Source organism: Spermophilus citellus, assembly GCF_964194105.1.
Source record: "Spermophilus citellus genome assembly, chromosome: 6".
Lineage (NCBI taxonomy): Eukaryota > Metazoa > Chordata > Mammalia > Rodentia > Sciuridae > Spermophilus > Spermophilus citellus.
This window is the reverse complement of record NC_138187.1, coordinates 61,704,042-61,729,828: the sequence shown is the minus strand read 5'-3', so window position 1 is coordinate 61,729,828 and position 25,787 is coordinate 61,704,042. Positions and strand designations below refer to the sequence as shown.

The 25,787-nt window shown below is 40.6% G+C and overlaps 1 protein-coding gene across 7 annotated transcripts in view; it reads left to right on the top strand.

Annotated features, from left to right (window-relative positions):
* The first annotated feature begins 1,201 nt into the window (after positions 1-1,201).
* SEPHS1 (selenophosphate synthetase 1) overlaps positions 1,202-25,787 on the top strand; it is a 44,775-nt gene continuing 20,189 nt past the window's right edge. For 2 of the 7 annotated variants that reach the window (XM_081297122.1, XM_081297127.1), the window contains exons 1-7: positions 4,970-5,755; positions 7,836-8,110; positions 13,308-13,411; positions 15,551-15,658; positions 16,783-16,937; positions 20,488-20,578; positions 22,890-22,989. In XM_081297122.1, the coding sequence (XP_081153248.1) occupies positions 7,918-8,110; positions 13,308-13,411; positions 15,551-15,658; positions 16,783-16,937; positions 20,488-20,578; positions 22,890-22,989 (751 nt within the window). In that variant the 5' untranslated portion in view covers positions 4,970-5,755; positions 7,836-7,917. The other 5 variants (XM_081297123.1, XM_081297125.1, XM_081297124.1 and 2 more) reach the window with 5 other exon arrangements.

The following is a 25,787-nucleotide window of genomic DNA, read 5'->3' as shown; positions in this document are numbered from 1 at the left end:
AGATAGTGACCTTGGGCAAGTTATGTAATCAACTAAGTCCTAGTTTCTTCCCTCAGGAAACAAAATGTGTAATGGAACCTTCTTCCAGGATAATTCTGAGGAAACCTGTAAAACCTCTGGAACAGGGAGTACTGAGTAGGTCCTCAAAAAAGGTGAGCAACTGATGGAGAGATAGAATGTGGGGTACAGACAGGCATTACCCTTGGACAGACAGGTATCCACCTGTTCTTGAAGGCACTGGAATGTGGAACAGGCCTCAGGGAAAATAATGAACTTTGGAAATGACAGTCTTGAGGACTTTTTGTTGTTATTGTTGCTATTCTGGGAGTTGAGTCTAGGGCCTAGTACACTCTACCACTAAGCCACATCATCAGCCCTCCAGAATTTCTGAGCTGTCAGAAAAGCCCAGCTAGGGGGATAGGGATGTAGCTCAGTTGGTAGAATGCTTGCCTCAAATGCACAGACCCTGGGTTCAATCCCCAACAATACACAGACACACACACAAAACAAAACAAAACAAAACAAAACAGAACAACAACAAAAAAAACAACCCAGCTGGCACAGGGGATTGTATATTCATCATGTCAAGATCTCCACGTTCTGAGTTTTCTCTAGTCAAGTGACTGAAGAGGGTGGACAGAAAGGACTTAGGGCCCCATTTGTAATCCCAGCAACTTGGGAGGCTGAGGCAGCAGGATCACAAGTTTGAGGCCAGCTTCAACAATTTATTTAAAGACCCTAATTTCAAAAAAAAAAAAAAAAAAAAAAGCAGTGGGGAAGGTGCTGGAGATGAAACTCTGACCCTGGGTTCCATCCCTAGTATTAGGGAAAAATAAAAAGATCCTAGGGTTGGACATTTGAGGATGGAGAGGGTCAAAGAAGTAGTTGCATGGGAGGTTAGGAAGGGAGCCTGCAAAGTTAAGTGTGAGATCCACGCTAATGGAAAGAGAAAGGGATCATTTTGGGAGACTAGTTAGTAATCCTTAAGAGGTAAAGTGCAGGTACCAGGGTGTAAAGATAGGATAGAACTACCAGGTAGGAGATGGAGTACTGACTGACATTTAAGCTTTCCAGGGCTAGGAAGGTTCACAGTGTTAGGGCAAGATCCAGCCACATAGTCCAGGTGAGGGGGGGCGGTGTCTGTGCCCACAGGTTCTTTGCACTGTTGTCTGAAGAATTTCAATCAAGTCACACATAGTAGCAGATAGGGATTTATTAGAAGGGAAAGGGAAAGAGACACTCTCAAGGGAAAAAGGGAGGGAGTGCCTCCTCTCAGAGGTCCCTATCCCCTCGTTCCCCAGTTATATTGGGGACCCCAGGGAAGTTTCCAGAGTCTCACCAGGTCCACCCTCTGACTTGTGACTTGACAGTAGGATAGCATCAGACCCCTGAACTGGGTGTGTAACAATGTAAGTCAGCAAGTGGTGGGAAAGCTGCATAGCAAGAGTCATGAATGAATGAGAAAGGCAGACCAATAGAGAAGTCAAATAATCAGAGCTGTTTTGAGGACTCCAGAACACAGGGTTCAAAAGAACAACCATTGTGTAATATGAATAGTAATACATATTTATATAATATATAATTAATTAAGAAAGAAAGAGCCAGTCTGGGAGTGTTCCTCAGAGGCATCAGGATCACCTGAGAAGCCCAATAAAGCATGGATTCTTAGCACCCCTTCCCCACAACATATACCTCAGAGCTGCTGGATTTGGATCCTGGGGCTGCTACAACAAAGTACCACAACTGGGGGCCTTAGAGCAATAGACATTTGTTCTCTCATCCTTCTGGAGGCTGGAAACCTGAAGTCAAGGTGTCAGTGGGGCTGCATTCCTTTTGCAGACTCAAGGGAAGAATCCTTCTGTGCCTCTTCCAGCTTATGGTATTTACTGGCAATCCTTGATGTGCCTTGCCTCCTGGCTACACCACTTCATCCTCTACCAAGGTCTTCACATGGCTTCCTTGTGTCAACATCTTCAAATCTCTCTTTTCTTGCATGCTTTTTTTTTTTTTTTTTAAGTGAGGATTGAACACCTACAGGTATACTACCACTAAGTTATATCCCCAGCTCTTTTTATTTTTTGAGAGAGGGTATCACTAAGTTGCCCGTGTCGGCCTGAAATTTGTAATTTTCCTGCCTCAACCTCTTAAGTAGCAAGGATTACAGGTGTGATTGTATTAGGATAGAGTGGATTTAGGATCCACTCTAATTCAGCCTTCATTTCATTTTAACTTAATTACATCTACAAAGACTTCTATTTGTAAATAAGGCCACATTCATAGGCTTGGGGGGGGTCTTCAACATATCTTTTGGGGGACATCATTCAACTCATTACAGATACTACATGTAACTTTTCAAATGCAGCTGGTAAATGGTATTTCAAATAAGCCTCAGTCAGATAATGCTACCGAGAGGAACCAGAGAGCCAGCAGAACCTGAGAACCCAAGGGTGTTGGCTCCCCGAAATAAAGTTTGGGTGAGCCCTCCGGAGAGAGAACTATTTGACAGGTTAGCAAGAGAAAGGCTGACTTCAAGCAAAGCAATACATGTGGAAGGAGCTCTATCTAGAAGAAAGAAAGAGGGACAAGAGGTCTGCTAGATTATCTGGGCCCCAGATGAATCATGGTTTCTATGACTCAATCAAGAATCTGCAGCCTGGGTTCAAGAGAACCATTTCAGGACCAAGGTGTAGCTCACAGATACAGGGCTATCTAGCATGTGTGAAGCTCTGGATTCCATCTCCAGAACTATTTGAGAGATGCTTAAGAGTTCTAGCCCTGGTGGCTGCAATAAGGGATGGTTCTAGGGATACTTGCTCTCTCCAGTCTTGGAAGAACTCATCAACTCTAGCTTGCCCAGCCATTCTGTTTCCAAGTTCTGCAGAGCTCAGTCCAATGTCTTCCTCCCTTTTTTCCTGAACCCTTCCTCTGGGTTAATCCCACCTCTCACAGAGGCTTCAGACACCATTTACATGGAACTCAGATTTGCTTCTCAAACTCATGAGTCTGTTTTCCAATTACCTCGAATACCCTGTGAGCTTGGAATCTAACATTTCCAAAGCTGAACTCACCCCAAATCTTGCTTGCCCTCTAAGAGTTCCAATATCAGAAACATTGCTACCCATTCTGTCCCAAGCTAGAAACTTGGGGTCTTCTTCCTCTTCTTCGCACACATTAAGTCACATCAGCTCCTTTCCCTATCTACACTCCCCCTACTTTCAATTCAAGTACATCTGCAGGCTTAACTAGTACAAAGACCTCTCAACCAGGAACATTGCTCTGGTTTCCCCTCTGGGAGAGGGCATCCTCCAACACTGTTTCAGAGCTAAAACTACTCCTTGGCATGACACACAAATCTTAGCATAGGGTCCTATGTCACCTTCACCTAACCCCTACCCCACCAAATTTTCTCTAATCATGAAATTTTCACTTAAAAAAAATCACATTGCCAAAAACACAATCAATTTTAAAAAGGTGTGGAGGGATAAAACTATTTTTATCCTTTTCCCCTGATTCTGGACTCCGAAGAGTGGTACCTGGTGATTGTGTGCAGGTGTCCTCTTTCCAGGAAGTTCCCAGACAAATCCGGTTTTGTCAACCGCAGGAGTCCTGATGATCTTACAAAAGTCTAATTGCACGTTAAAGAACCGAAAAATGCTACCATGCACTTCTGAAACCTTACAGGTCAAGGAGAAAAAGACAAAAACAGGAGCTTGTATCCACCCAGTCTTGGAAGTGGCATCACTTCTGCATCCACACCTAGATTAAAACCTTAGGTAGCTTGCAAACATTTCAAGAAGAAAATGGACAACTCTGTAATGTGAAAACCTGAAAGCGCCCATAAAGCCCTGTTCCATTGCTCCAAAATAATTCAGAAAATGCTGACCCACTCCAAAAGTTTGGTATGGCATTGCTTTACCCTGCTCAGTTTTAAGGGAAGCCCTAAAAGACATTACACCGACACATTTTTACTTTGTTTACATCCACAATGCATTAGAAAGTCGAAAACCTGAAAAGTCATTTCAATTTCATGAGGTGAAGCTGCCTCACTGATGTCACTTTAAGCAAACACAGGAGTAGGCTGCCATGTTTCCTGGGACATGTGAATAACAAAATGATGTAACTGGGGAACCTTAAGCTTTCCCCCCAAACTTCCTACCAAGCATATTAAAATGTTCAAGAAACTTTGCAGGGAATTTGCATATTTCACTGAGGCTCCAGTGAACTCCGGAGCCCGGGTAAACAATAGGTGGAGAAGATGATGGGAGTCAATGAGACTCAAATGCGCCGTTTATGTTTTCAAATCTTTCACTGGAGCAGAGGTGGCTTTTCCTCGGCTCCTACACTCTGCAAATTGTTTCCATGGTTATTGTCTTCCAGCATACTCCAACCGCTGCGTTTGAGGAGCAGGTATTGCGTCCCGCTGGTGCAGCGCGGTCGAGCACTGCCAGGTTGAAGAAATCACTCCTGGCCTTTCCATCGGGTCGGGGAAAAGGAGGTGGACACGACGCCCCAGGCTCCTGCCAATGCAACTCGCAACTTTTGAAATCAATCCTTTTTGCATCATACAACGGATGCCACCGCTCCTCGGGTTTGCAACCCCCCACCCCTCCCCCGAGACCAATCATTGCCGCGCTCGGGCCTGCACAGCGCCCCCGCCCCCTTCCCGGGCCGCACGCAGCCACCGAGCCGCTCCGGCCGCGGCCCGCCGCCTCTTAAAAAGAGGTGGCCGGCCTCAAGGAACCTTTGCGGCCCAGCCGGCGGGAGCGCGGCGGCCCGGTTCCCGCAGGGCCGCGCGCAGTCAGGCCGACCCCCGCGGCGCCCAGGCGCGGGCCGGGCCTCCGCCGCCGGGAGCAGCATTTTTATTCAGGCGACGCTTAAGGGAGCCCGGCGCGCCCGGTGCATTGTGGGAGCGGCCGCGGCCCGTTTTCGGGAGGAGGCGGAGGGCGCAAAGCGAGCCGGTAAGCGGCGGGCCTGGCGAGGGGGGGCGAGACACCAGGCTTAAAGGGGAATATCGGTCCGCAGGCCCGCGGCGGCCGTTGCAAATCCCCCCTCCGGGCCGCCCGGGACCGCCGGGGAGCCGTGCACGGCCGGCCCTTCCAGCCCTGCCTGGAGAGGGGCAGAGCCTGGGCTTGGTGGGGCCGCTTTAAAAAAGAAGCACCGCCCGCGCCGCCGCCGCCGCCGCGCGGGGCCGGGGAAAGAGGGAGGGAGGAGGCGGGGAGGAGTGGAGGGGGAGGGCGGCCACGCAGGGGTTAATTTTTTCGCCCGCCGACATTTTTGTGCGGCGGCTGTGGGGACCCGCGCGCGCGCGCGGCGGGGGAGCCAGCTCGGTGTCCCGGGTGCCGCGCCTCCGGCCCTCCCCGCCCCCACCCGGCCCGCGTCTGCAGGCCCCGCGGGCGCAGCCGGACCTGGGCGCCGGGCTGGGCCTGTGGGTCGCGCGCACCTCGCGCCCTTCCAGCGCCGTGGGCCGCGCGCGCTTCCCGCCACCCTCGACGCCGCGGACCGGCCTGAGTGAGCATGGCCCAGTGGGCAGCTCCGCTTAGCCTCCCCCCGGCCGCCAGCCCGCAGCGCGGCGCCGCACAAAGAGTGGGGCCCGGGCCTGCTGTGCCTTTAAAGGCGGCAGCCTGAGACTTAAGGTGTTCCCGAGTGCCGTCCTTCGCGCCCGGGCCGCCTGCGCCACGGGCCTCATGGAGAGCGCCCGGGCCCTGCGCGCACGCCGCGGTGTCCACCCCTCTGCACGTGCGGGGCCTGGGGGTAGGTAGGTACAAGGCGGGCCGCTCGCCCTGCCCACCGCGCTGACCGCGCTCTCCGGCCCTGCGTCTCGCTCTCGAGTCAAAAATGAAAACGTGCCCAGGAAGCAAAGGGTTAAACGTTATCTTTAAATATTCATGTCATTGTTTTAAAGGTGTAAACACGTGGCTCCTCAGTCGCGGTCGACTCTCTTATTATGCAAATTTAGCCCCTCTTTCTAATCTTTACTTCACTAGCGGTCCCAGCGACCCTCCTCTTTTCTCCTCCCCTGCAAAAATATAAGTTCAACTTTTTTTTTTTAAGCTTGGAATGTGAACGTGGTGGCTTGTATTTCTCATTCCACTTGGAATTTTAAAACTACTGAGCTCCTTCTTGATGTAAGGTGTTTCTAACTTTTTTCCCCCTTCTAAAAGTGTGGGAAAATAGAAATTAAAAAGGAAGTTCAATCCCCAAATTCTCCTCCCCACCTTCTGGTGGTGGGGCAGGATATAGGGATGGGAGGTAGGAAAATAATTGGATGCTCTGAGGAGTTGGATTTTCTTTCTTTCTTTCTTTCTTTTTCCCCCTGGTGGGGATCGGGTGGTGTTAAATGTAAGGCATTTTGCGGAGGCAAGAACTTTGCTGTTTTTGTTCAAACCTTTCTTAGTCGAAGTGTTATTAAGACTTTCCAAACTCTAAAATGGCTTCAAAATTCCCATCACTGTAACTTGCTTGGCTCGCTTTCTCTTTGGGGGCAGTTTGGTTTCTTGGAATGGTATTGGAAGGTTTGTCCTGGTACAGTTGTAGCTTTCCCGCTAAAGTCATTGCTCATTCCGAACATGTTTTTGTAAGGATGCTTAGGATTACTACTCAAACTCAGGCTTTGTAAATTTATTTTATATGAACGATGTGCTTCCCAGAGGATGCAAAACTCTATAAATGGGAATTATGTTCTTAATCATAGATTTTATTGGGGAAAATGACCCTAAAACTTGGGGTGTCTATAATTCTATGCCCAATAAAGTATCAATCTGGAGGTTTACAAACCTTTAGATTGATACTTTATTGGGAGCACATGTTTTTTGCTTTAGCCAGAAGGCTTCTAACTTAGAAGGGCATGTTCCAGAAACTTATGATGGTCCTAGATATTGTAAATGCTAGTGATTTGGGAGGTTTTAATTTATTGTTTTAGTTCTGTAATGAAATGGTAATGAGCAGTAGCATATTTTGTCAATGATGTGTGTACTAGTTTGTTGGGCGGGATGTTTGCTTTCTAGGAAATAGCACTGCATTAAAACATCAGAGAACTTTCCAAGTGTTCTTAAAGAAGACAGACTTTACTGTGTTAAACAGCCATTCAAGTTTTTAAAGTTAAGTCTATTAGGGAAGCCTCCTGTTAGTTCATTAGTTTTGTATTGTGTTGTATTCTTATGGCTGGGAAGGAAACATGGTTTTCTAAAATTAGAATTTAGTATCTTGAAGAATTTCATCAAATGTATTTGTATAAATGTCCTTTTCCAGTTTCCAATAGGTGTTTTGTTTTTCTATCAGATACCAAAAGATCAAAAGGTTTTCTAGAAAAGTCACTTTAGAAAAGTCACCATGGTGGCTTTCAGATCTACAAATGAAGTGGCTGGCAGTTTGGTTCTCATGATATTGCACCCTAGAAGAACCTTTTGGGGTTATTGTTCAAGGTGGCACAGTGCCATATGAGCTTGCTGGCCAGACTGCCTTCTTCAGGGAAGATCTTCCTTACTATTTTCAGAGCCAACATTATAACCACACTTCAGATCTTGCATAGATATCTGGGATGGCATGGGCCCTTTTCTTGTTTGTTCTGGAAATTGAACCCAGGGCCTTGCCCTTGCCAAGCATTGACTCTACCACTGAGCTATATCCCCAACCCACATATAGGCTCTTTTTTAAAAAGATGTATTCCAACTTATGCATTACCATTATGAACAAGGTATTGTGGCTATTATTTCCTTATGGTCTTAGTGGTTTCAGCCCTTGTCACATACTGAATTTCCCTAATGTGTTCACTTGATTGTTGGCAAGTACATGTGTGTATTCTTTTAATGATGTTTTTATGTTTTGGTGATACCTAGGTGGATCAGAAGTAAAAAACTCAGCCAAACAAGAGAGAGGGAGGGGAAGGGCTAACCTGTGAGGAGTGTGGGCCCCAGAACCATGTCTACGCGGGAGTCCTTTAACCCGGAAAGTTATGAATTGGATAAGAGCTTCCGGTTAACCAGATTTACTGAACTGAAGGGCACAGGCTGCAAAGTGCCCCAAGATGTCCTGCAGAAGTTACTGGAGTCTTTACAAGAGAACCACTTCCAAGAAGATGAACAGTTTCTGGGAGCTGTTATGCCAAGGCTTGGTATGTAAACCATTGTTCTTCCATACTTTACAGTCCAGTCAGTGAGGCCAAAACCAAACTTCTGTCTACCCATGTTGCCTTTTTAAAAAAAATGTCTGTAGAATTCAAAGAGCAATCCAGTGGTGACAGTTTTATGTTATTATCCCTAGTTTAGAGGAAGTACTTGAAAAGCATCAAGACACGGAGTCTATAACAGTTATTAAACTATGGAGTATGTGATTGACATCATTATAGTACAGTAAAAGCATTTTTTTATGTTAAATTGAATTTTTTGGTTAGCCGAGGATTAAGCAGAAATTCTTTTATGCTTTTTTCTTAAAATGATCCCTGAAATTCATGCATCCTCTTGACAGCCCTAGGGAAGGTTATACTATAAGCATAATGTATAATACTTTGAGAGTAGTGACTGGGCCTGGGAGGAACTTGAGATCCTATACAGTAGGCAATGATTGAAAAGCTGAGAGTAGGACACACAGGACTGCTCCAGACTCAAAAGACAGGTTGAAACCCTGCTTGACCTCAGGGTGCCATCTGGAATTGAGGGCAGTAGTTTTTTCTTTTCTAAATTCCTGGTGCTTATGGTTTTCCTTTTCCCAAACAGAGTTCAGAGAGACACTTTAGGGTCTGGGAAATTGTTCATTAGAGTTTTTTGTATGGTTTATTAAGTGCATGATGAAATACTTATCACTTTACCCTGTGAGTGGATTGTGTTTTGGGGGTGTGGATATTCTGTAGTTAGGGTGACTTGATCTTTCTCACATACAATTTAATTTCATTTGTTTTGGCTCACTATTTTGTTAGAAAATTCTGTCTTACCATCTTGGTTTTGAGCTTGAGTTACTTCTTTATTCCATAATATATAAAGTTAATAAAAGGATTGCACTGGGCTTGGTGCTATATTCCTGTGGAGGATCACAAATTCAAGACTAGCCTCGCAGAGCCTCGCAAATCCCTCTCTCAAAATAAAAATATAAAGGCCTGGAGATTTGGCTCAGTGGTAGAGCCCTCCTGGGTTCAGTCCTCAGTACTGGGGTGGGTAGGGAGTTGCTTTGGTTGGGAGGGAGGAAAATTACTCCTCATCCCCTCCCCCATGGCCTACAGGATTCCCAGAAGCTCAATTTGAAAACAGTTTCTCTCCTCTAGCTGTGGAGGAATATCAACATGAATGAGTTGGATTTAATGTTGACTGACTTGTCAAGAAGTGAGAGTACATTGAGGAAGCTCTTGAAAATAGTATAGAAAAATAAGCCACTCAGTGGTCAAAACCAAATGAAATAGGGCTGGAGATGTAGCTCAGAGGTAGAGTGCTTGCTTAGCATGCAGAAGGCCCTGGGTTCAATACCCAGTACTTCAAAAAAAGAAGGGGGGGGGAATCTCCTATGGATAAAGTAAAGTAGTAGGGCTGGGGTTGTGGCTTAGTGGTAGAGCGCTCGCCCACCATGCGTGTGGAACTGGGTTCTATCCTTAGCACCATGTGAAAATGTAATAAAGATATTGTGTGACCACCTACAACTAAAAAATAAAAACATGTTTTTTTAAAAAAAGTTAAGTAGTAATTGCTATTCATAGCATCATCCTGTTGATCTTGTTTGAGATCTTGGGCCTGCCTTATGTCCCTGAGTGCTTTGATGGGGTCTGGTCACTGTTCTTCCAGTAATTTGTGAAGCTTGGAAAGGTGGTGCCCATTCTGTGGGCAGAGTTGGGTCAAGATCTGAACTCTACCTCTTCGTGTTGCTTGCCTTCTGGTTTCTAAAACGAAATGGGTTGGAAGTAGGGAGAGGATCTGCTTTGGCTTCAGCTTTCATCAGTGACAGAAGGAACCAATGAAAAGGCAGGAAAAAGTAGATAGAAGAACACAAAGACCATTTGTCTGGTCACATATGGTTTTTGAGAAGCAAATGAAACTTAATTTTCTCAGAAAAAACACATCCCCTAAATTTGCATTCATGGCAAACCCTGAAGGTATACAGATCTCCAGATGACAAGCAAATGGATGCTGAAAGAAGCAGAGTAGTAAAACCTATAGAAGTGGTGTACCTTCATGCCAGAACTTTTCCTTGGAATCAGAGTTATACTTAACCTGCTAATCTTGTACCAGTCACTAATGTTACTCAATTTCCAGTCTACAATAAGAGACAACAATACTTATTGAAATAGTTGTGAATGCCAGAAATTTTCTGTTTTCTTTACCTGTGTCTGTATCCATATGTATAATATGTGTATTAGATGTGTATATGTGTGTGTATATATAATACAGATGCATATTTATATGTGATTGTGTTTCTACTTTTAATTGAATATCATAATTCATTCTAATTGAAGAATGAATCAAAACAGCTTAAAGATGCATACACTTGGGGCTGGGGTTTTGGCTCAGTGGTAGAGCGCTTACTTAGCATGTGTGAGGCCCTGGGTTCGATTCTCAGTACCACATATAAATAAGTAAAATAAAGGTCCATCAGTAACTTAAAGGAAAAAAAAAAAGGTGCACATGTTTACTAGATGTATCCCAATTAAAGAAATGTTAGCCTAAGTGTGTGTTAGAAGCTGGTACATACTTGACATATTGGTGGTATATGATGAGTTGGATTATTTATTTATTTTGATGGAGAGTTTTAATCTGAGAATTCCCCATCACCTGCTAATAATTCAACATAAGCTTCCCAGACTAGTAGTTTTTTCCTTACTTCATGGCATTTTCCTTTGTTCATTTCCCTTTTCCTCTCTTTAAATTTGAAACCTTAGTTTTTCAAAGCCTATGGTCTGTCTCAGGCTTATGCCTTTCCCTTCCTTAAAATTTTGGAGGTGATTTACCCCAGTATATAAAAAATTTATTTTGAATGCATATAAAACATTATTAATGAGTTTTTAAAAAATTATTTAAAGTCTGGTGTCTATTTTACACTTATATCACATCTCAATTTGGACTAGCCGTGTTTCAAGTGCTTAACAACCTCAAGTGGCTAGTGGCTACCACATGGGACAGCACTGGTCTTCATTACAGTAGTGTCACAGTTGTGAAAGGGAAAATGTGGATAATGGCAGTTTCTTTTTAGCCCAGGAACATACTCAGAGTCATTAGCTACTCTGTTAAAGAATTGGCTAAGTATAGAAATAAAGTGCTTTACAAATCAAATGTATTTAGTTCAGTTTGGGATGTGGAGTACTCTATAATCTGAGCTGCATCCATAGCCCTTCTTTTTTATTTAGAGACAGGATCTCACTTAGTAGCTGAGGCTGGCCTTGAACTTGTGATCTTCTGCCTCAGCGAATCACCAGGGTTATAGTCATTCTCCACCATTCCCAGTTTATTTAATACAAATTTAATATTGAGATCATTGTCAGCAATTTAACAAGGACTTAAGCAACTTAGACCCTATACAAACAGAAAAAAGGGCTGGGCTCAGTGGTACAGTGCCCCTGGGTTCAATCCTCAGTGTGTGTGTAACATTCAACAACTATCTCTTTCAGTAGTCTTGTAGTTTAAATAGAAACCCAGAGGAAACTATCTCACTGTTTTCCAAAGTGAATAATAGTACACTCAGAACTTGTTGTTAGAATTGTTATTTAGGGAGATAGTAGCAGTTCTTGCTGAGTGCACTTACCTGGGAAAGAGCACTGTTGGGTGAAATTTGTGTCTGTGCATGTGTGCCATTGAGATGAATTTTCATACTTTGTTACCGAATTGATAAAAACTGAGCACAAGTCAGGTGTACTATTGTCTCCAGTTTGTGAGACTTGCCATTCTGAAATTATATTCTCCATTCCTTACTTATCTCTTTAAAAATTTCTATTTTGCCATCAGGTATAGTAAAATATAGTAAAAAGCCTGTTTTCACAGTATGGCTTTTTTTTTTAAAGGTTAATTTTATTTTTGCTTTAGTTATAGTGGACCAACTCTAGAAAAGAGAAAGGGTAGCAGCAATCAAATGCTATTGGATCTGTTGCTGTCATGATATGAGATGGTTTAAAACAGTTTTGGTGCTGTAAAGTATGAAAAGTCCTTTCAATGAGATTGAGATATGATTTTATTTCATTTGGAATTCCACATTTATAGGGTTGACTCTATCTTCTTATTTTTGTACTTCATCCTGATTTTTTTTTTCCTGACTTTGGCTATTGGACTGCCAAAGTGAAATATTTCCTAAGAGCATGGAAGGGCATCCTTTTGAGAGGGGTGGTATAGGAAAACACTCTGTATTCAGCTTATTTGGGAATGCCAGTCTGAATTTGTAAAATGTGTACATTACAGGTAATTTTCAGATTAACGTAGACTACTGTAGTGGCATCAAAACTGTTTTCAGAAAAAAGGAATTCTTTTTAATTAGCCCATTGGTGGTCCCTACTACCTTTCTAAATATTGAGGAATAATTTTTAATAACCTGAAGTATTGCTCATACCCATACTGAGTAATTTGGGTCGGGGGGGCAATGCTGGAGATTGAATCCAGAGCCCAAGTACTCTACCACTGAGCTAAGCCTCCCATATAGCTAGGATTATAGGCGTAAGTCACAATGCCCCACTGAGAAATTTTCTTTACAGTGGACAGAAAATTTATATTGAAAGCTAGTACATGTGATGATTTTAAGTTTTTCAGAAAGGGACTAACATGGAATTTTAAGATCTTTTAAAAATTGCTTTTGGGAACCTATAAATGAATTACATAGATGTTAGTAGAAAATTTTGAATTTTTATTCTGGCTTTGTTCTTTCTCATTTTCATTTTTCATTAAAATAAAAAAGTAATGGTAGCATTTTCTGTATGTGAAATACATAAATACCCCACTGGAAAAATAGAATAATATCTAAAAATATACTCAGTATTTATAGATAAAAAAACCACAAATTCATATGTACTATTTTCATCTTTAAAGAATTCCTGAATGGTACCCGTAATATGATATAGTAATGCAATAAAAATACAGTAATAAAAAGAATTTTTATTCAAACATTAAGGATTAAAAATCATCCCATATTGAAATTGGGTTTTGATGACTAACTTTTTTATTCATATTTTCTTTCTTAATCTAGTTAAGTTTCATGTTATGGTTCTTGATAGGAAACACATGGCCTCATTTGCAATGCAGAATTTCCATAAGTATTTTATACAGAAATCTTCTTGTTCATAATGTTGATCATATGAAATAAAATGACCTTCCCCTTTTATTTTTGGATGCTGATGACTTCCATCTTCCCAGGCATTGGAATGGATACTTGTGTCATTCCTTTGAGGCATGGTGGTCTTTCCTTGGTTCAAACCACAGATTACATTTATCCTATCGTAGATGACCCTTACATGATGGTAAGTTTAACCTAATGTGTTTTTATCATTGGAATTACATATGCATTTGGTTTGTGGTTGTAGCTGTAGTTTTGTCTGTCTGTGATATGGGGGTTTTTGTTCTTGCTATATCCAAAGTACACTACCCATCCCTGCTGTGACTCCTGTAGTCAAAGCAGTGGGCCCATTCTGTGCTCATGCTTGGCACTGTCATAAAGTAAGTAAAACAGGGAAGTCCCTCTCTTGCTTTTGTACCTGAGTGTATGTTTGTGCATAAGAACACCTATTGTTTTAGTCGTTTGTAAGACTGATATAGGTTTCTGTTTTCTTTTCTTATATTCTGTTTCTTTGACATTCATAAACCTCACCATTCCTATGTTACTGAACTCTGTCTCAAAGGTTTCCTTCCAGAAATAAAGGAGCTTAGTGTCTCATTGTAATTTGACTTCTTGAACATTTATTCTGATAAACGTCAGCATTGGTTACTTCCCATCAGTTATCTGCATACCTACCCACTACAGTGTTTATGACACTATGTATGACATATATCTGATCATTGAATTGAAGTTCCTAGCTACTGATCATGTATCACACAGATATATTTTCCATTTTTCTATTGCATGCTTTTGACCACATTAACCTAGTCAGCCTTTAACCCTACTTCCCTACCAACCAAGAGAGGCCAATCAAGACATGGGGATATCCCACTTATTATAAAATGCCAGATGTCCTTCCTATATGGTGAGGACATTGGGATTAATCTGCATAAGAGGAATTTAGACTGTGAGGTAGCAAAATAATGGGTATTCACTGCTAGGATTCCTGTAACAAGTAAACAGGTTATTAGGAACCAGTGTTCTTTCTGCACCTCCATCTGTTCCCTCTTCTAGTCCAAAACTCCTGAGAGACTGGGCAGGTGAGCCACACCCATGTGTCCCACCTGAGCAGGAGGCAGAGAGGTTAAAGCCAGAATTTATTCTCTTTATACCATCTCTTAAAAGCATTTGTGAGGGGCTGGGGTTGTGGCTCAGCGGTAGAGCGCTTGCTCACCTAGCACGTGCAAGGCACTGGGTTCAATCCTCAGCACCACATAAAAGTAAATAAATAAATAAAATAAAGATATTGTGTCCAACCACAACTAAAAAATATTTTTAAAAAAGCATTTGTGAGTTCCCAGTAAGTCACTACCACTCGGACCAGTGATTGGTGTCTCCAAGTTGTATACTACCTGTTGGCCTAATGTTAGTGGATCTGCAGAAGGTTGTTAATCTACCAGGAATTTATAAGAAAATATAAAACAATTAAACAGCCATTGAAACTGATAATACTACCTTAGAGTTTGATTATCTTTTTATGAGTGGAAAAACTTCATTTTCTCGTTACTGTCTGAAAAAAGAGTAATTTATATAATAGCAGCTTACATTTTAAAAATCCCCAATGGCAGTTAAAAAAAAAACAACCTTTATTGTTACATTCCTATTAAACAATTTCAAGTTCCTAATAAAGCAGTATAGTTTACTGGGAAATACTTCTTTAGAAAAAAGTCTTACTTTAGGCCTGTATATTTCTTATTTCTTCTATTTTTTTTTTTTTGTTTGTTTCTCAAACAAGATGGTTTTCCTGTTTATTTCTTATAGTCTTGAGGCTACAAAAATTTTTCAATCCAAGTACATAAAAACCATCTTCTTTTCTTTTCATAACCAGTAATGTCAACATTTTTGTAGAATCTGTTTAATTAAGATAAGTGGATGTTTCCAAGTTTGCCTTAGTGTCATTGTTTTCAGACTCTTTCACTCCCTGACTCTCTTAGACTATTGGTTCTAATTTTGGTCTTCCTGACATCTCCCCACAACCTCCTTTATCTAGATAAATCAGGCTTCTGATATTCAGGATGATGATATTGGGGGGAAAAACAAAAAAAGAACATGTAAATCTTTATTCTACACAGAAAGGGAATGTGTTATCAGGAATGTCTGAGAAAGACATACCAAAAGAAAGGTAACTAGTTTGCAAATCTAGAAGTTGAGGACCACATCCTGGTAATTGCTCTTCCTGGAGAGTCTCTGAGTTCTCCTTGGAGGCCAAACCATAGGCTTGGTCTTCATTTCTGCAGTTGGAAACTCCCTGTTTGTGCTTCTCACATCTCCCCTCTCTTCCCAGGGCAGGATAGCATGTGCCAATGTCCTCAGTGACCTCTATGCAATGGGGGTTACAGAATGTGACAATATGCTGATGCTCCTTGGAGTCAGTAATAAAATGACCGACAGGGTAAGTAGGAGGTCCCTCTGTGTCTGCTTGCTGGTCTTTGTGGTCTTAGTTGTGAGACTTTTCTGACTTGTTTCCCATCTGGAAAGTGAGGAGGCCATGTGGCTTCCAATAGCCCTTCCAGCTCTCTAATTTGGGGTGGTTAGCAGTAAATTAAAATGAGAGCATCTGGTTTATTTATCTTTTTATTTCTACCACCCTGCTATCTCCTTCTCTTCCAGGTAGATTGAAACTTATAAGTTTTATGTATGTGTGTTTTAATAAAGTATAGGCCATAGTAATAGTACCTAAGTGCCAGACTTGTGGGATCAGGCACTGCCTTATATATAGGTCCAGGACTCTTGACACTTAGAGGGTCAGTAACCTTGTGTTGGTGGCAAGGTGTCACTGAAGACACTTCTGTGTAATTTCCTGGAGATACTTTGTCTTTGGTACTTGTTCCTTGAACCAAAAATGAATTCCTCTTGGCTACTTTTGACAGATACTTGGTTTTATTGACTCTCCACCCCTGTGTTCCCCCCAAATCAGCTTGCCTTACTTTACGGAAAAAGTAAAGTTTTTTTTTTTTTTTTTTTCTTGCGTTTTTAGTAGGCCCTCTGTTCTACCCTAGCAATGTGTGCTTTGATCTGTTATATGTAGTGGTGTCAGCAAGGGCCTTGTGGGTGTGCATTCCCATCTTGGCCCTCACCAGTCTTCACACTCTTTGGTAAATGTAAGCCTCCCCAAAGGTAAGGTGAATATGCAGAGGGAGCTAGGTTGGTTTTTGTTTTGTTTTGCAGTGTTGGGGATTGAACCCAGGCACTCTGCCACTGAGCTATATCCCCAGGCCTTTTAATTTTTTATTTTTAGAGAGAGTCTGATGGTCATCAGACTTGGAGCCCAGCCTGTGGACCAGTCCCATACATCTCTCCTCCTCTCTTGACTGAGTTCTCTTAGCATTGTAGCCTATAACAACTTCCAGCATTTGATAAAAACGGTTACAATGTGAAATACTTCCTATTTTTGTTACACCCTGCCTTATTGTTAGTTTTCAGGATTTAGGATCCTGTGATTCTTTTTATAACTATAGAAGCTCTTTTCTGAGTTGAAGAGAATTGACTTTTCCTTTTTGTCCTTTTAAACCCTAGGAAAGGGATAAAGTGATGCCCTTAATTATACAGGGTTTTAAAGATGCAGCTGAGGAAGCAGGAACATCTGTAACCGGTGGCCAAACAGTATTAAACCCCTGGATTGTTCTGGGAGGAGTTGCTACAACTGTCTGCCAGCCCAATGAATTTATCATGTAAGTTGATTATCATGTAAGTTGATTTTTGTTTCATGCCACCTGATCTGTTTCACTGTTATATAAATCATTCACATACCATATAGTTCACCCCAAAAGTATTCAATTAGGTGGGTTTGTGTCTATAAAGTACAGCCATCACCAGTCAATTGTAGAAAATTTTTATCATCCCAACAAGAAGCCCCTTGGTTGTCAGTCCCATTTCTATCCCTTCTTGGCTTATTTTACTTCATATAATTAACATTTTAAAGTCTATCCATTTTGTAGCAAGTGGTACTTCTTTGATCCTGTTTTTGAACATTTTCTATATTTAAATTGAATTATAATTCACATAACAAAATGTCACATGATTCATCATTCTAATGTACATAATTCATTGATTTTTGTGAGGATGGGGTTATATAATCATCATTACTATCCAATTCCAGAAGCAACCCTATACATATTAGCAATCCCTTCCAGTTCCTTCCTCCCTACCATCCTCTGGCAACCACTCTACTTTTTGTCTATAGGGATTTAAGTGTTTTGAACATTTTATATAAATGGAATCATGCAATGTATGACATTTTGTGTCTGGCTTCATTCACTCATTGTAATGTTTCCAAGTTGTAGCATAGGGGTGGAGATATAGCTCAGTTGGTAGCATGCTTGCCTCCGATGCACAAGGACCTGGATTCGATTCCCCAGCACACCAAAAAAAAAAAAAAAAAAAAAAAGAAGTTGTAGCATAAATCCTTACTATCTACTTTTTTATGGCTGAGTAACCCATCATTTGGACACACATGTTTTATTACCCATTTATTGGTTGGTGGACCTTTGGGTTATTATCTGTTGTGAATGATACTATAAATACTCATGCAGATTTTTTGGTTGGACATAAGTCTCTCCACATCCCTTCTAAAATCTGTTTATTGTTTCTTTTTGATTATAGCCATCCTACTGTGTGTGAAGTAGTAGCCTGTTGTGCTTTTAATTTGCATTTCTTAATCAAAGTATCTTTTCATATGTTTTTTGGTCCTTTCTCTATATTCTTTGGAAATGTAACTAAACACAGGTTGTCACTTTCCATATTTAATGTCTTGTTAAGAAAAGCCACTCTGCCCTGTTTTTGAAGGCACTGTAAACTCTATTTCTTTCTTTCTTGAATAGGTACTGATAGGGACTGTGTTGAGCAGGTTCAGAATTCAAAAAGGTATGAAAAGAATCCACAGTGCAAATGGTTTCACCTATGGCTAGATCACCAGATTGATTCCTGCCTGCAAGGCATCCTTTTTATTAGTCTTGTATATTGTTAAACCAATCTGCTATTGACACTAGATGATATTCAGTCATTTTGACATTACAAATAATACTCTAGTGAGGGGCCTTAGAGGTAACAGATCATTTTACTCAGGGGAATCTACTGAAAAAAAATTTCTCAGTGGAATCACCAGAGCAGGGTGACATGTGCTGATGATTCTGATATCTCCATTTAGTTTGCCCTTCATAGATGCTCTACTAGATTATGCTCCATAGCAATGAATTTAGTGGATCAGTTTCCCCACATCCTGAAAACTCAGTGGGGTTAACAAACTTGATCTTCACTGATCTGCTTGGTGGGTTTTTGGGTTTTTTCTAATATTTTTTTTTTTTTTTTTAGTTTTCGGCAGACACAACATTTTTATTTGTATGTAGTGCTGAGGATCGAATCCAGCGCCACGCGCATGCCAGGCGAGCATGCTACCGCTTGAGCCACATCCCCAGCCTAATCTGCTTGGTGGTTTTAACCTTATTCTTTTTTTTTTTTTTTTTTTTTTTTGTTGATACTGGGGATTTAACACAGGAGTGCTTTACTACTGTATCCCCGGACCTTTTGATTTTTTATTCTTTTGAGACAGGGTCTAAGTTGCTTAGGACCTCGCTAAATTGCTGAGACTGGACTTGAACTTGCGATCCTCCTGTCTTAAGTTTCCTGAGTCACTGGGATTACAGACATGTGCCACTATACCCAGTTAACCTTATTCTTATAAGTAGGGGTGAACATTTTTCACAATAAGATCTTTTGCCCATTTTTTTTTAATTGATGGAAGCTCCTTGTTATTTTTACTATCAGATAGCTTCTGCATTAAGGATCGTGCATTTTACATACCACCAATGCTTTATTTTCCCAACATATAGCATATGTTAGTAGTTTTCAGGCTTTCCACTTAGATACTAAAGGATCTTTATCTCACCCATTTCAGCTTTTTAGTAAAGAATTGAATGGGGAGAAAAATTAACGAATATTTTGCCAATAGCATATATATTTACTTTTTTAAAAAAGCTGAAAGAACTTGTACATATGATTACATTCTGTCATATTGCCCATAAACTTGAAAATAACTCCATAGTTTATTACACTTGATATAAATTTGTTGCTTGCACATAACTGTTAAAGTGGAATAATTTACTAGCCTCAGGTATGAGTGGACCAGGATTGAAGGATACTTTTATCTGAAGGTCTAGTTTTTGTGAGATGAGAGTCCTGTACAATTTCCAAGTTTTATATTGCTCAAAGTTGACAATGAATACAAATCTTATAGGTTGATTTAGGGAGTGTGGTATGCGTTCTGAAGTCTTTGCCCTAACTTGCTTTTATATCATTTTAGTAGTTCCAGTGATGTGGACAGCTCCTTGAGCTGAGACAAGAAAGGTCTGAGTGGTGGATGCACATCCTGGTAGTGAGGATACAAATATAATAGTTATTTTCTTTGGAGGATGTCTTTTCCTTTTCAGGGCTGCCCTTTTAGAATTTGCTTTCTTTCTTTAAAGCAGGGTCTACCCTGACCCTTGAGTGCCAAATAGGAAACTTATTATTGGTCACTGAGTTTGGGAAGCTGGTTGCAGAAATCACCAAACACCAGACTCAAATTCCAGCCAAATCCCATAATCTAAAAAATTCTACCTGAGTCTCTACCATATAAGTGATCACGAAAGCCATCTTTGAGAAGTCTTGTTGCCTCAAATAATTTGGAACTCTGGTACATCTGTGAATTACACCCACTCATATATGGCTAAGGGAAAACGGCCTGATGGGAACTTGGAAGACTAAATGATTTGCTTCTTTGCATACTGTGTGTGTATGTTACTGGGATCAAACCCAGGAGTGTTCCACCTCTGAACTGTATTCCTAGCCCTTTTTGTTTTAATATTATTTTGAGACAGGGTCTTAACTAAGTTACCCAGATTGGCCTCAAACTTCCAATCCTTCTGCCTTAGCCTCTCAGCCACTGGGATTACAGGTGTGTAGGACTGTGCCTGTTACATTTTTTTAAAAAAATCTATAGATAATTGACCAATGTGTTTAAGTCTGGATGTTTTCATTTTCCTTTTAATATTTTGTTGCAGTAATAGCTTCAGTAGGAGGTTGTAAGGCCATGTCACCTAGTACATGGTAACAGTTGGCTTAAATTTAAGTAAGTCCAAAAGCAAGTACTTTTTTTTTTTTTTAACAGAATTTTCCTTCTCCTGTTTTAATGAGTTGATCTCCTTGGTTAGTTTTACAAGAATGTGCTATTTTTCTTTTCTTCAGGCCAGATAATGCAGTACCAGGGGATGTGCTTGTGTTGACAAAACCTCTGGGGACACAAGTTGCTGTCGCTGTGCATCAGTGGCTGGATATTGTGAGTAAACTGCTGCTTGTGTGTGATGGGGGCGGGAGCACAATAATTAGTTTTCAGAGTTGTAGTGATTTTTGTAGGAGGGTTTAGAAAATGAAACTTTTAGTTTTTAGTACCATAGAATTTAATTTAATCAATCAGGTCCTTAAAAGATATCCTCAGAATTGCCCATATTCTTGTATCAAATGAAAGTTTCAAGTAGCTTTTGAAGTAAGTAACCCCAGCTTAGGGCTTCAGAGGTTTTCTATAAAGAATTTGGGAGGCCAGTGATTAGCATCATGTATTTTTGGTTTGATTTTCACATCTTAAACATCATTAAAAAGTAATACGGGGCTGGGGGCGTAGTTCAGTGGTAGATTTCTTGTTGGCATGTGTGAGGCATTGGGCTTAGTCCCAGCATAACAAAATGATTATGATGATGATAGTAAAAACACTGTGGGGAGAATTTGTGGAAAGTGGTATTTGGGGTATAAATAAGGCCAGTTAGGGACAAATTTTTAGTCTTGGGGGTTGAGTTTTTGTTTGGTAATTGTCTTTTAAATGGATTAGTAATTAAGAACATTTTTTAAAAATATTTTTTTAGTTGTAGGTAGACACAGTACGTTTATTTTATTTATTTATTTTTATGTGGTGCTAAGGATCAAACCCAGTGCCTCACACATGCTAAACAAGCACTCCAGCACTGAGCCACAACCCTAGCCCTAGTAATTATGAACATTTTGATGTGTAATTCTCTCATGGAGAATGCATCTAGAATAGAAAGGTATTTCTCCTAAGCATTTTTCCACTGAACTGTAATCATACCTGAGTTTGTTTTTTCTCTTCCATAACAACTCAGAAATTAATAAGATTGTGGTATATTCTCTCATTCATAAACCTCGGGTATATATCTTATTTGTAGCAGATGTAGCAGAGTAAGAGATTCTCTAAGTTTGCACCTTCTCAGTTATTTTTTCCCTCCTCACCCAGGGATGTAAACTAGATAGGAAGGGCATTGCAGGGGGTACTTCACAGATGCTAGCCAGGACAACCTCCCAGGACTACACAGTTGAGCAAGGGAGCTGGAAGCAGGCAAGGCAAGGGGGTTGGTATCTCCACCTGAGGTCAACATTACCTTTGCTTTTTTTTAACCAGTTTTTTTAAATGCTCAGAATTGAAGAAAGCAAGTACCAAAGACACATCAACAGCACAATATGCTTTTTTTTTTTAATGTTATTGGATTTTTTATACCTTCATTTTATTTATTTTTTATACCTTCATTTTATTTATTTATTTTTATGTGGTACTGAGGACCAAACCTAATGCTTCACATGTGCTAGGCAAGTGTTCTATCATTGACAATCACAGCCCTACTATATGCTCTTTTTAATAAAGAACAGAAACAACCAAAGAGTGTGCTGTTTAGGCATTATGAATGTTAAGAAAGTACAAAATCCAGGATAATTGCTACTTCTTGGGAGAGATGGAGCAATGGAGTGAGGGTAGATAGACGATATTGCTGATGTTTAGATATTACACTTGGTGGTAGGTTACTGGGTTTTCTTTATTCTGTAATAAAACAAATAAGTAGATGCATAAATGGGGGTAGTTAATGGGCCATATAACAGTATGTCATGAACCCAGCATCATAGTGCTGGATTCTTCAAAAATTAGGCTGAGGGGAATAAAGGCAGATCTCTTTGTCCTCAGTATGATGTCCTTTTATTACCCATGACTGACCTGAGTGTGCATGCACTTAAAGTTGTTTCCAGTTCTTCATTAAGATAGCTTCACTCCTAGGCAGAGGCATGTGCCCATAATCCCAGGATGCTGAGAGGGCAGGATTGCAAACTCAAGGCCAGCTTGGGCAACATAGTGAGACCCAGTCTCCAAAAGAAAAGCTTTACTCCAGGCCTCAATTAAAATCAATAAAAATATAATTATAATATGAAAAATGAAAGCTGTGGACATAATAGGAGAGATGAGAGGAGAACCAGAGGACATTCAAAGCTATTGATAATGTGATTTACACCCTCCCAAAGAGGAGCAAGCTTCAGCCTGTGCTCACACACCTGTTGCCATCTTAGTGTAGCTGTGTGTATTGCCAGGTTTACATAGCCAATAAGATGCAATATTGGTGACAGAAATGTAGAATGAGAACAGAAAAGAAATCATGATGATAGGACTGATGGACACTTAATATTTGGTATAAAGTTAGATAAATAAAACTCAGAAGATGACTAAGCAAAAAGGTGTTCTTTGTGTCAGTGGTAAGAAGTAAAGATTAATCATATTTTCCCCCTCTTTTCTCCTTGACTTATGTTTCTGTTGTTAGCCTGAAAAATGGAATAAAATTAAGCTAGTAGTCACCCAAGAAGACGTAGAGTTGGCATACCAAGAAGCAATGATGAATATGGCACGGCTCAACAGGACAGGTATGGGCAGGGAAGGGTTCTGTGGTAGGGTTGACAGACATTCTGAAAAGGCCAAGGTAGTAGATATTTTAGGCTTTGAAGGCCACATAGAGTTTCAGTTTCTCATTGATTTCCCCTACCACATACATGCACACAGCTTTTTTTTTTTTTTATTGGTTCACAACATTACAAAGCTCTTGACATATCATATTTCATACATTAGATTGAAGTGGGTTATGAACCCCCAATTTTACCCCAAATGCAGATTGCAGAATCACGTCGGTTACACATCCACAATTTTACATAATGCCCTATTAGTAATTGTTGTATTCTGCTACCTTTCCTATCCCCTACTATCCCCCCTCCCCTCCCCTCCCATCTTCTCTCTCTACCCCATCTACTGTAATTCATTTCTCTCCTTGTATATTTTCCCATTCCCCTCACAACCTCTTATATGTAATTTTGTATAGCAATGAGGGTCTCCCTTCATTTCCATGCATTTTCCCTTTTCTCTCCCTTTCCCTCCCATCTCATGTCTCTGTTTAATGTTAATCTTTTCTTCCTGCTCTTCCTCCCTGCTCTGTTCATAGTTGCTCTCATTATATCAAAGAAGACATTTGGTATTTGTTTTTTAGGGATTGGCTAGCTTCACTAAGCATAATCTGCTCTAGTGCCATCCATTTCCCTGCAAATTCTATGATTTTGTCATTTTTTATTGCTGCATAGTACTCCATTGTGTATAGATGCCACATTTTTTTTATCCATTCATCTATTGAAGGGCATCTGGGTTGGTTCCACAGTCTAGCTATTGTGAATTGTGCTGCTATGAACATCGATGTGGCAGTATCCCTGTAGCATGCTCTTTTAAGGTCTTCAGGGAATAGTCCGAGAAGGGCAATAGCAGGGTCAAATGGTGGTTCCATTCCCATCTTTCCCAGGAATCTCCAAACTGCTTTCCAAATTGGCCGCACCAATTTGCAGTCCCACCAGCAATGTACAAGTGTACCCTTTTCTCCACATCCTCGCCAGCACTTGTTGTTGTTTGACTTCATAGTGGCTGCCAATCTTACTGCAGTGAGATGGTATCTTAGGGTGGTTTTGATTTGCATTTCTCTGACTGCTAGAGATGGTGAGCATTTTTTCATGTACTTGTTGATTGATTGTATATCCTCCTCTGAGAAGTGTCTGTTCAGGTCCTTGGCCCATTTGTTGATTGGGTTATTTGTTATCTTATTGTCTAATTTTTTGAGTTCTTTGTATACTCTGGATATTAGGGCTCTATCTGAACTGTGAGGAGTAAAAATTTGTTCCCAGGATGTAGGCTCCCCATTTACCTCTCTTATTGTTTCTCTTGCTGAGAAAAAACTTTTTAGTTTGAGTAAGTCCCATTTGTTGATTCTTGTTATTAACTCTTGTGCTATGGGTGTCCTATTAAGGAATTTGGAGCCCGACCCCACAATATGTAGATCGGAGCCAACTTTTTCTTCTATCAGACGCAGAGTCTCTGATTTGATATCAAGCTCCTTGATCCATTTTGAGTTAACTTTTGTGCATGGCGAGAGAAAGGGATTCAGTTTCATTTTGTTGCATATGGATTTCCAGTTTTCCCAACACCATTTGTTGAAGATGCTATCCTTCCTCCATTGCATGCTTTTAGCCCCTTTATCAAATATAAGATAGTTGTAACTTTGTGGATTAGTCTCTGTGTCCTCTATTCTATACCATTGGTCCACCTGCCTGTTTTGGTACCAGTACCATGCTGTTTTTGTCACTATTGCTCTGTAATATAGTTTGAAATCTGGTATCGCTATACCGCCTGATTCACACTTCCTGTTTAGAATTGCTTTTGCTATTCTGGGTCTTTTATTTTTCCATATGAATTTCATGATTGCTATATCTATTTCTACAAGAAATGCTGTTGGGATTTTGATTGGCATTGCATTAAACCTATAGAGAACTTTTGGTAATGTCGCCATTTTGATGATGTTAGTTCTGCCTATCCATGAGCAGGGTATATTTTTCCATCTTCTAAGATCTTCTACTTCTCTCTTTAGGGTTCTGTAGTTTTCATTGTATAAGTCTTTCACCTCTTTTGTTAGGTTGATTCCCAAGTATTTTATTTTTTTTTGAGGATATTGTGAATGGAGTGTCTTTCCTCATTTCCGTTTCAGAAGTTTTGTCGCTGATACACAGAAATGCCTTTGATTTATGCGTGTTGATTTTATATCCTGCCACTTTGCTGAATTCATTTATTAGTTCTAGTAGTTTCTTTGTAGACCCTTTTGGGTCTTCTAGGTATAGAATCATGTCATCTGCAAATAGTGATAATTTAAGTTCTTCTTTTCCTATTTTTATGCCTTTAATTTCTTTCGTCTAATTGCTCTGGCCAGTGTTTCGAGAACTATGTTGAACAGAAGTGGTGATAGAGGGCATCCCTGTCTTGTTCCAGATTTTAGAGGGAATGCCTTCAATTTTTTTCCATTCAGAATGATGCTAGCCTGAGGCTTAGCATAGATCAAGGTAAGTTCCTGTTATCCCTAGTTTTTCTAATGTTTTGAACATAAAGGGATGCTGTACTTTGTCGAATGCTTTCTCTGCGTCTGTGGAGATGATCATATGGTTCTTATCTTTAAGTCTATTGATGTGGTGAATAACATTTATTGATTTCCGTATGTTGAACCATCCTTGCATCCCAGGGATGAATCCTACTTAATCATGGTGCACAATTTTTTTGATGTGTTTTTGTATTCGATTCGCCAGAATTTTATTGAAGATTTTTGCATCTAGGTTCATTAGAGATATTGGTCTGTAGTTTTCTT